The sequence below is a fragment of the Hyperolius riggenbachi genome, chromosome 4, assembly GCF_040937935.1.
Source record: "Hyperolius riggenbachi isolate aHypRig1 chromosome 4, aHypRig1.pri, whole genome shotgun sequence".
Lineage (NCBI taxonomy): Eukaryota > Metazoa > Chordata > Amphibia > Anura > Hyperoliidae > Hyperolius > Hyperolius riggenbachi.
In genome coordinates, this window is record NC_090649.1 from 6,978,338 (window position 1) to 6,990,391 (window position 12,054).

The 12,054-nt window shown below is 48.5% G+C and overlaps 1 protein-coding gene across 2 annotated transcripts in view; it reads right to left on the reverse strand.

Moving 5' to 3' along the window:
• Positions 1-12,054, reverse strand: part of LOC137571118 (uncharacterized) — a 209,164-nt gene that overhangs the window by 24,909 nt on the left and 172,201 nt on the right. For both annotated transcript variants that reach the window (XM_068279826.1, XM_068279824.1), the window contains one exon: positions 8,875-9,033. In XM_068279826.1, the coding sequence (XP_068135927.1) occupies positions 8,875-9,033 (159 nt within the window). The remainder of the gene's footprint in view (positions 1-8,874; positions 9,034-12,054) is intronic.

Consider the following 12,054-nt stretch of genomic DNA (forward strand, 5'->3'; position numbering starts at 1 on the left):
ACAAGTGGGGTGGCGTCTGGGATGACTCTAGTGCTGGGAAAAATGCTGGCTGATTGGGCGAGAGTCCAGAATGCCTGCCCGGATTTGTGGAAAGTAAAAGAGTGGGTTCAGAACAAGATATGGCCTCGGCCAGAAGAGCGGGCTGGCCTGACCCCAGAGAGTCAAAAGTTGTTGAGGCAATGGGACAAGCTGACAGTTACCCAGGGCCTCTTGTGCCGGACCATATACTTACAGTCAGAACTGCAGCACCAACAACAGATTGTCATCCCCATGTCATTGGGGCCGGAGGCCGCCAGGGAAGCTCATGAAAAAGGTGCTCATTTCGGGAGTGAAAAGACATTCAAGTGGCTTCAACGTCTGGTATACTGTCCAGATCTGGGTGATATGGTGGTCACTGCATGTCTTAGGTGACTCTGCGGGCTGAGTAAGAGCACTGAACAGCGGGCTCCTGTACAGGCCATCTGCACCTCAGCACCACTAGAGCTTCTTATGATTGACTATGTGCAAATTGGGTACTCTACCTCAGGACACTCATTCTGTCTAGTCATGACAGACCATTTCACAAAGTATGCAGTAGCTGTACCCACCAGGGACCAGACAGCAGAGTCGGCTGCTGAAGCGGTCTGCAAACACTTTATACAGGTGTTTGGGTGTCCACAGAGAATACATTCGGACCAGGGGGCATGTTTCCAGGGTACTCTCATGAATGAGTTGTACCAGCTGTATGGGATCGAACGCTCCCGCACCACACCGTATCACCCCCAAGGAAACGTGGGCTTGCGAACGTTTCAACCGCACTTTGCTCCAGATGTTGCCAAAAGGCTCGGTGGCCCGAGTACCTGCCTGAGTTGATGTGGGCCTATAACAATAGAGTACATAGTACTACCGGGTACTCCCCACACATGCTCATGTTTGGGAGAGCCGGACGGGAGATTGAAGACCTCCACATGCCCAATCCAATGGAACCACAACCGAGAAGTACCACTGCATGGGTGCAGGAGCACCGCCGCCGCCTGAGAACGGTGCACAAGGTTGTGGGGGAGCGCCTGGGACGAGTGATACACCCTAATCCAAAACCAGTACTAAGGGATGGGTTTGCCCCAGGTGATAGAGTCATGGTCAAAGCCAAACGGCCGTCTGGAAAGTTGAATGGGCGGTGGGAGGCCATTCTGTACACAGTGAAAGGAAGGGTTGACCCTGCTATTTCGGTCTATGAGGTAGAGCCGGTAGGGACCGGGGGACCCTCACGAAACTTGCACCGTAATATGTTGAGACATTGTCATTTTGAGGAGCCAATGTGTGAGGAGGAGGCACCTCCGTATGTTGAGAGTATGGGGGAAAACGCCTCAGATGAGGAGGAAGAGGAATGGTGGGTTGTCCCTGCCCAGATGTCTGCAGGGGCTCCGGCTGTGGCAGGTTTACCACCTAGGTATAATGCTGAGCAGTCAACAGCTCCTCCCTTACCACATATGCCTGACATACCTGATGTTTCTGAGCCCCCCACGCTGCAAAGATCGACGAGGCCTAATGTTGGTGTGCCTCCATAGCGCTACTCACGAGATGAGTTTGTTTGGGGAGGGTTGCCGAGGACGACAACCTCTAGTGGGGTGGCATGTGAGATTGTCAATAATCTTGCCTGAAATTGAGTTCTGAAGTGACAGTTTGCATTTTGGCCACTAGATGCCGCCTGTATCAAAAAATGATAATCTAATCCTGCTGAGGGATAAGCAAGCATGAGAGGTGGGGACTGGCAGCTCTAGAGACACCAGGAAGAGAAGACAGAGACAGACATGGTTGTTTTTGTGGAGAGCTGTCTGTGAAAAGAACAATCTGGATCCATCCAAGCTGCAGAGAGGCTGTTCGCTGTTTTCTCCTGGAATCCTGCTTGCTGGAGTGGATATTGTTCCCAGTCAGCTGCCGTGAGCTTAGGATTCTACGCCAGCTACCCATCAAGGCTGCAAGTGTGGTTGCAGGCCTGAGACTGTCCTAAAGAGAGGCATCTGCTGATACTAAGTAGGAACAGGTCAGTGAACCCGGGTTCTTGTGTTTTAATTAAACTGTTTATTTTTGTGGTACGGTACCTGAAGAAACTGAGACTTAGGCCTGCTTTAGGTAGATAGTTAGGAACTGTTTTTAGCAGGTGACACTGGATTGGTACTGCAGTGCAGCAAGACTTGAGGCTCTGCTGTAAACTGCCGACGACTAGGGTTGATCCTGCAGTTCAGCATGACTTGTCCACTCTGCTGTGTCTGCTAATGGCTAAGAGTGATTCTGCAGTTCAGTATGACTTGGAGGCTCTACTGTAAACTGCCATCAGGTAGAGGTGTGACAGAAGTGGGGACTCTGGGGTATAGGGTACCCTGTGTATTGCAAATCTTGTTGTGTTTGTAACTGTTCCTGTTAATACTTTCCAGTAAAGAAAGTTTTGGTTGCACTAAGCTGGTATCTGTGTCGCCTTCCTTGTTCCATGACTTCGTTGTATCCTGGGGTACCCCTCGGTACACGGTCTTACACCCCCACACACATCAAAGGGGAATACACCTCCTGACCCCCACTTCACACTCCCACCCAGCTCCTCCCTCTACACATCACAGGGGAATACACCTCCTGACCCCGCCTCCACTTCATAATCCCACCAAACTGCCCCCCTACACATCACAGGGGAATACACCTCCTGACCCCCCACTTCACAATCCCACCCAGCTCCACCCCTACACATCACAGGGAAATACACCTCCTGACCCTGCCTCCCCCCCACTTCACAGTCCCACCCAGCTTCACCCCTACACATCACAGGGGAATACACCTCCTGACCCCCACTTCACAATCCCACCCAGCTCCACCCCCTACACATCACAGGGGAATACACCTCCTGACCCCCACTTCACAATCCCACCCAGCTCCACCCCCTACACATCACAGGGGAATACACCTCCTGACCCTGCCTATACCCACTTCACAATCCCACCCAGCTCTGCCCTCCTGGGTTGTTGGTTACTAGGTATTCCCTATCTTAAGTCTTTATTTATTTTCAACCCCTTTCCAAGCCTTCCCCCCCCTTTCCCCCCTCCCCCCTCTTTCTTTCCCAGCCTCCCCCCTCCCCCTTTCCCCATTTCCTCTCTTTGCATGCCACCCCAGGTTTGGAAATGCTCACCTGGAGTTGGAGAGATACTCATATATAATGCTGTATATGGTTTCAGGATATAAAATTGTGACTATCAAGAGCCAAACTACTCCTGAGGAAGTGAAGTGTTTTTCTTCACGAAACATGTCGAGCTAAGGGCTTGGCCTTAAGATATTGTTCTCTATACAGGATCTGAGGATTGTGTACAAAGTCTTCCTTAACTTTTCACTCATCTAGATGTGTGTTATATCCAGCCTGATTGAGTGGTAACTGTATTACACATGTATGTATAGAAGATGGAACCTGAAGGTTCTATTCTTGCTCTTCTTTTTTGTCTTGATTTTAATGATTTTTACTTACCCGGGGCCTCCTCCAGCCCCAGATGCACGTATGCGTCCCTCACCATCCTCATGCGTGCCTCCTCCAGCCCCAGAAGCACGTATGCGTCCCTCACCGTCCTCACGCGTGCCTTCTCCAGCCCCAGAAGCAAGTATGTGTCCCTCACCGTCCTCACGCGTGCCTCCTCCAGCCCCAGAAGCAAGTATGTGTCCCTCACCGTCCTCACGCGTGCCTCCTCCAGCCCCAGAAGCACGTATGCATCCCTCACCATCCTCACGCGTGCCTCCTCCAGCCCCAGAAGCACGTATGCATCCCTCACCGTCCTCACGCGTGCCTCCTCCAGCCCCAGAAGCAAGTATGCATCCCTCACCGTCCTCACGCGTGCTTCCTCCAGCCCCAGAAGCACGTATGCATCCCTCACCGTCCTCACGCGTGTCTCCTCCAGCCCCAGAAGCACGCATGCGTCCCTCGCCGTCGTGCCTCCTCCAGCCCCAGAAGCACGTATGCGTCCCTCACTATCCTCACGCGTGCCTCCTCCAGCCCCAGAAGCACGTATGCATCCCTCACCGTCCTCATGCGTGCCTCCTCCAGCCCCAGAAGCACGTATGCGTCCCTCGCCGTCCTCACGCATGCCTCCTCCAGCCCCAGAAGTACGTATGCGTCCCTCGCTGTCCTCATGCGTGTCTCCTCCAGCCCCAGAAGTACGTATGCGTCCCTCGCTGTCCTCATGCGTGTCTCCTCCAGCCCCAGAAGCACGTATGCGTCCCTCACCATCCACACGCGTGCCTCCTCCAGCCCCAGAAGCACGTATGCGTCCCTCACCATCCTCACGTGTGCCTCCTCCAGCCCCAGAAGCATGTATGCATCCCTCGCCGTCCTCACGCGTGCCTCCTCCAGCCCCAGAGGCATGTATGCATCCCTCACCGTCCTCACGCGTGCCTCCTCCAGCCCCAGAAGCACGTATGCGTCCCTCACCGTCCTCACGCGTGCCTCCTCCAGCCCCAGAAGTAGGTATGCGTCCCTCACCGTCCTCACGCGTGCCTCCTCCAGCCCCAAAAGTACGTATGCGTCCCTCGCCGTCTTCACGCGTGCCTCCTCCAGCCCCAGAAGCACATATGCGTCCCTCACCATCCTCACATGTGCCTCCTCCAGCCCCAGAAGTACGTATGCGTCCCTCGCCGTCCTCATGCGTGTCTCCTCCAGCCCCAGAAGCACGCATGCGTCCCTCGCCGTCCTCACGCGTGCCTCCTCCAGCCCCAGAAGTACGTATGCGTCCCTCGCCGTCCTTACGCGTGCCTCCTCCAGCCCCAGAAGTACGTATGCTTCCCTCGCCATCCTCATGCGTGTCTCCTCCAGCCCCAGAAGCACGTATGCATTCCTCACCGTCCTCACGCGTGTCTCCTCCAGCCCCAGAAGCACGCATGCGTCCCTCGCCGTCCTCACGCGTGTCTCCCGCAGTCCGCCCGGAATCCTCCTTCAGGTGCAATGAAACCCCGGTACACGGCTCAGTCTGACTGAGTGGCATCATCCGAGGCCTGCTGCGCTTGCATAGAAGGTCTGTGCATGCGCAGAAGGCCCTCCGCTGACATCACACAGCCACTTACCGGAATAGATTGCGGCTTAACAGAGGACCGCAGGAGGACGGCGAGGGATGCATCCATGCTTCTGGGGCTGGAGGAAGCCCCGGGTAACTAAATAACAGCCACATGACTCATCTCTGGGTCACTTTAAAGACCCTTTCTCTACTTCTACAATGATTAGGGAGGTGGGGCATTGTGATTTGCATGGGACTGTTAGTCCCTCTTAGTGTTTGACTACCCCTTGGGTTGATACTTTGGAATGTCACTCTTCAAGAAACGGGACTGAGTTCCACCAAGCCAGTTGAATAGCTCAGAGAAGATCTTTTTTTAAACTCTCTCTGTACTGGAAAACAATATGAAACTCTCTTCTTTGCTACTAATGTTCTATTTATTATTTGTGATATACATAAAATTAAAATAAAAGAAAAAATAATTTATAAATTAATTTTTCACTTCAGATTGTATATAATCCAGAACCTCCCACAATCTGCACTCTGCACTCTGAGCTGACTGCCTGCTTGTACCCTGGAATGCTCAGCAGGACAGCCAGGCAACTGGCATTGTTTATCTGGGAATGAAGATGGCAGACTCTGTATTCCTTACACTTGAGGTTCCATTTAATGGTGTCAGACAAATGCACCCCCTGCTTGTTCTGTTGGATGAATTCCAGACCTCACACGATATAAAGAAACATTATCACCACACAGACCATCAATACAATACAATACAATAACATTTGTAAAGCGCTTTTCTCCCATAGGACTCAAAGCGCATAGCTGTGTCTCAGATTAATACAGGGTTGCAGGCTGGGTTGTGTTACAGAGGAGATAGTCAGGTGTTCATGAATGCCAGACTGAAGAGGTAGGTTTTCAGTTTGGACTTAAATGCTTCCAGGGATGGAGCTGTCCTGATTGGGTGTGGCAGGGAGTTCCAAAGTGTAGGGACAGCATGACAAAAGGCTCTGTCTCCAAAGGTTTTGAGGTGGACTCTGGGGGTGACCAAGGTGTTACGTCCTTTTGATCTAAGATTGTGGGGGGTGTGATGCAGTTGCAACAAGTCCTTCAGGTATCCAGGGCCCAGATTGTGCAAGGATTTGAATGTCAGTAAACCAATCTTAAACAGAATTCTCCATTTTATCGGTAGCCAGTGGAGTGAGCTCAGGGTTGGTGTTATGTGGCAATGGCGGGGTTGGCTCGTTAACAGCCTTGCGGCGGCATTCTGTACTAATTGCAGGCGGCGTAAGTCTTTCTTATGCAGGCCTGTGTAGAGGACGTTGCAGTAGTCTAACCTTGATGTGACAAAGGCATGAACTAGGGTTGGAAGATCCTCTGAAGGAATTAGGTGTTTAATCCTTGCAATATTCCTTAGATGAAAGAAGGAATGTTTCACAACAGCTGAGATTTGATTCCTGAAGCTTAATTTCCCATCAATCAGTACTCCCAGGCTGCGCAGACAGTCTGAGTTGTTCAGGTCTGAGCTCCCTATCCTTAGCGGTGTTGGTTGAGACTGGGACTGCTTTGCTGTTGAGCCCTGGCCCTCGATAACAAGAACCTCAGTTTTGTCAGCATTAAGTTTTAGCCAATTATTATTCATCCACTCCTGAAGCTCAGCTAAGCATGCATTTATTTGTGGAGTAGGGTCTGTGACATCAGGTTTGAATGACACATATAGCTGGGTGTCATCAGCATAGCAATGATATGTCAGGCCATGTTTTTGTATGATTTCTCCAAATGGCAGCATGTATATGGTGAAAAGTAAAGGGGATAATATTGCGCCCTGAGGTACACCGTATTTTAGTGGTACAGGGTTGGAGAGGAAGGGCCCTAAGGCTACCCTTTGTGTTCTGCCAGCCAGGAAGGAGTTGAACCACCGGAGAACAATGCCATCTATGCCACAGTACTCTTGTAGCCTGTTGAGCAAGATTTTATGATCGACTGTGTCAAAAGCCGCTGAGAGGTCGAGCAAAATCAGGATGGAACATTGACCCTTGTCTCTTGCAATGAGTAGATCATTGCAAATCTGGGTAAGGGCTGTTTCACAGCTGTGATATTTCCTGAAGCCAGATTGAAGAGGGTCAAGGATGTTGTTTCTGGAGAGCATGGCTTCAACTTGGAGGTAGACAGCCTTTTCAATAACTTTTCCCAGAAAGGGGAGATTTGAGACAGGTCTCTAGCTGTTTAGAGCATCTGGGTTTAAGGGTGGTTTCTTGAGTAGTGGCCTGAAAATTGCTTCTTTCAGAGTAGAGGGAAACCACCCTTCTTGTAAGGAATCGTTGACTATTTTGTGGAATGGCGGTGTAAATAGTTCAGGGCATTTCAACATGAACTTAGTGGGGCCAGGGTCCAGATCGCAGGTAGTCTGGCGAAGGTTTGAGAGGATATCCAAGATGTCTTTTTCAGTGATTACCTTAAAATCAGACCATGGTGGTAGGCTATTTTTGCACCTGTTATTTGGCTCTGTATGGGTTTCTGGGGCTGTGAATTGAATGGCAGATCGTATGGAGGAGACTTTGTCTGAGAAGAAGTGGGCAAATTTCTCGCACAGTTCCTGTGAAGGTCTGATGCTGGATTTCCTGCAAGATGGATTGCAGAGACTGTCAACCATGCGGAAGAATTGGGCAGGTCTGTTGGCTGCATTTGCAATTTCGTGAGACAGGAATAAGGACTTCTTTTTGTTAATCATTGTTTGATATTTTTTTCAGGTGAGCAATTAGGGAAAGTTTGTCATCTGGGGACTGATAATTGCGCCACGTTCGTTCCAGTCTGCATCCCTGTTTCTTCTGTTCCTTTGTAGAGTTGTCAAACCAGCGAGCGTGATGTAATGGTGTGGAACGTTTAATCTTTAAGGGAGCTATGGCGTCAAAAGCGGCTGAGACATCGTGGTTATATTTAAGGACCATGGATTCAAGGCCTAAGTTGTGATCTGTCAGTCTGCCTAGATTGAGGCTGTTCTGAAGGTGTTGGGGTGTCAAACCTTTCAAGGAACGATATTTTATTAGTTCTTTCACTTGGTGTTTCGTAGCCGGTGCTGTAAAGGAGAATTGGACAGTGTGGTGGTCTGACTAAACTACTGAATCAATTTCCACATTGGATATTAGGAGTTCTGAATGGAAAAGGAGGTCCAAAGTGTGTCCTTTTTTGTGGGTAGAGAGGTTGACGGCTTGAGAGAAGCCCAGTTCATTCATGGAGAGAAGTAGCTCAGTTCCTAATTGGGAAGAGTGTGTATCGACCCATGCGTTAAAGTCTCCCAGAAGTATCCACCTAGGGTGTTTCAGTGTTATGCAAGATACAAGTTCTGCTATTTCCTTGAGAAAAGCTGAGCCAGCATCAGGGGGTCGGTAGACAAGCAGTATGTTTATTTTTTTCTCAGCTGAGAGTTGGGCTGCCAGACATTCAAAAGAGTGGGTGGGGCCACTGTCACAGGACCCCTCGTGGCTGGAACACAAATTGCCTTCCAATCGGTTTCAGCACACCGACCATGCAAGCTGTGGTCACATTCGATGCGCAGAAACCGTCGGAATTTGGCAGCAGACCGACCAGAAGGGAGCCTGTGAGTTACGGTAATTACAAATTACACACTATTTCAGGGTATAACTGCCACCACCTCTGTTTTCTGAGACAGAGGAACTCACTGACTGGCTGCCTAGATCTACAAATAAAAACGGTTAAACACACTCTATTCTGTCTAGCTAGCAACAAAAGGAGCGTCTCTCCGGAAGTCTGGGTTCAGTTTCTGTGTGGCTGAAAAATAGGTTAGCTGAACAACAACTGACGTTAGCGTCGGTTTATTAATTCCCCATCAGCAGTAGTATGTTTGCGCTGGAGATCTCACCTGTGCTGCCTGCTTTCGGATCAACACACTTTTTCCCATCACATCTTGAGCAGCACTTCTTGTTTGGGGGGCATTGATTGTCACATTCACATTCATTGTCTGGTGGTCCCGTCTGGAGTGGGCACATGTATATATTTGCAGGGCAGCTCCCACTTCTCTCTGCAGAAGACAATAAAGAGGCACAATTACTGGAGCGTCACACAAACTATATTATAGGGGAAAGAAGAATATGACAAGCCCCCCGGGATGCTGGCTCTGCATATACCTCATCACTCCCCTCACACTCACAGCTGACACCAATGCAAGGAAGCTTTCACCAAGATGTGTGCAGAGCTCCTAACCAATGACCTTGTCAAAGACTAACGTTGTCACAGCCAGTGATGGTTATGTCTAGGAGAAGTCATAGAGAAGCAAGTGAATTGTTTGATGAGCAGATAGATTTTCAACAACCTACTTAAGCACATGATCATAACTAGCAAATCAGAGACTTACATATCTATCACCTGACCAGACTGGTCACATGCTTCTCCATGACTTCTCCTAGAGTAACCATCACTAATCAGAGACTTACATATCTATCACCTGACCACACTGATCACATGCTTCTCCATGACTTCTCCTAGACACGCCCATCACTAATCAGAGACTTACATATCCATCACCTGACCACACTGATCACATGCCTCTCCATGACTTCCCCTAGACACAACCATCACTAATCAGAGACTTACATATCTATCACCTGACCACACTGATCACATGCTTCTCCATGACTTCTCCTAGACACAACCATCACTAATCAGAGACTTACATATCTATCACCTGACCACACTGATCACATGCTTCTCCATGACTTCTCCTAGACATGACCATCACTAATCAGAGACTTACATATCTATCACCTGACCACACTGATCACATGCTTCTCCATGACTTCTCCTAGACACGCCCATCACTAATCAGAGACTTACATATCTATCACCTGACCACACTGGTCACATGCTTCTCCAGGACTTCTCCTAGACACAACCATCACTAATCAGAGACTTACATATCTATCACCTGACCAGGCTGATCACATGCTTCTCCATGACTTCTCCTAGACACAACCATCACTAATCAGAGACTTACATATCTATCACCTGACCAGACCGATCACATGCTTCTCCATGAATTCTCCTAGAGTAACCATCACTAATCAGAGACTTACATATCTATCACTTGACCACATTGATCACATGCTTCTTCAAGACTTCTCCAAGACACAACCATCACTAATCAAACTTACATAGCTGTCACCTGACCACACTGATCACATGCTTCTCCATGACTTCTCCTAGACATAACATCACTAATCAGATACATATCTATCACCTGACCACACTGATCACATGCTTCTCCATGACTTCTCCTAGACACAACCATCACTAATCAGAGACTTACATATCTATCACCTGACCAGACTGATCACATGCTTCTCCATGACTTCTCCTAGACACAACCATCACTAATCAGAGACTTACATATCTATCACCTGACCACACTGATCACATGCTTCTCCATGACTTCTCCTAGACATGACCATCACTAATCAGAGACTTACATATTTATCACCTGACCAGACTGATCACATGGTTCTCCATGACTTCTCCTAGACACAACCATCACTAATCAGATACATATCTATCACCTGACCACACTGATCACATGCTTCTCCATGACTTCTCCTAGACATGGCTATCACTAATCAGAGACTTACATATCTATCACTTGACCAGACTGATCACATGCTTCTCCATGACTTCTCCTAGACACGACCATCACTAATCAGAGACTTACATATCTATCACCTGATCACACTAATCACATGCTTCTCCATAACTTCTCCTAGACACACCATCACTAATCGGAGACTTACATATCTATCACCTGACCACACTGATCACATGCTTCTCCATGACTTCTCCTAGACACGACCATCACTAATCAGAGACTTACATATCTATCACCTGACCACACTGATCACATGCTTCTCCATGACTCCTCCTAGACACACCATCACTAACCAGAGATTTACATATCTATCACCTGACCATACTGTTCACATGCTTCTCCATGACTTCTCCTAGACATGACCATCACTAATCAGAGACTTACATATCTATCACCTGACCACACTGATCACATGCTTCTACATGACTTCTCCTAGACACGACCATCACTAATCAGAGACTTACATATCTATCACCTGACCAGACTGATCGCATGCTTCTCCATGACTTCTCCTAGACACAACCATCACTAATCAGAGACTTACATATCTATCACCTGACCAGACTGATCACATGCTTCTCCATGACTTCTCCTAGACACAACCATCACTAATCAGAGACTTACATATCTATCACCTGACCACACTGATCACATGCTTCTCCATGACTTCTCCTAGACATGACCATCACTAATCAGAGATTTACATATTTATCACCTGACCAGACTGATCACATGGTTCTCCATGACTTCTCCTAGACACAACCATCACTAATCAGATACATATCTATCACCTGACCACACTGATCACATGCTTCTCCATGACTTCTCCTAGACATGACTATCACTAATCAGAGACTTACATATCTATCACTTGACCAGACTGATCACATGCTTCTCCATGACTTCTCCTAGACACGACCATCACTAATCAGAGACTTACATATCTATCACCTGATCACACTAATCACATGCTTCTCCATGACTTCTCCTAGACACACCATCACTAATCGGAGACTTACATATCTATCACCTGACCACACTGATCACATGCTTCTCCATGACTTCTCCTAGACACGACCATCACTAATCAGAGACTTACATATCTATCACCTGACCACACTGATCACATGCCTCTCCATGACTCCTCCTAGACACACCATCACTAACCAGAGATTTACATATCTATCACCTGACCATACTGTTCACATGCTTCTCCATGACTTCTCCTAGACATGACCATCACTAATCAGAGACTTACATATCTATCACCTGACCACACTGATCGCATGCTTCTACATGACTTCTCCTAGACACGACCATCACTAATCAGAGACTTACATATCTATCACCTGACCAGACTGATCGCATGCTTCTCCATGACTTCTCCTAGACACGACCATCACTAAT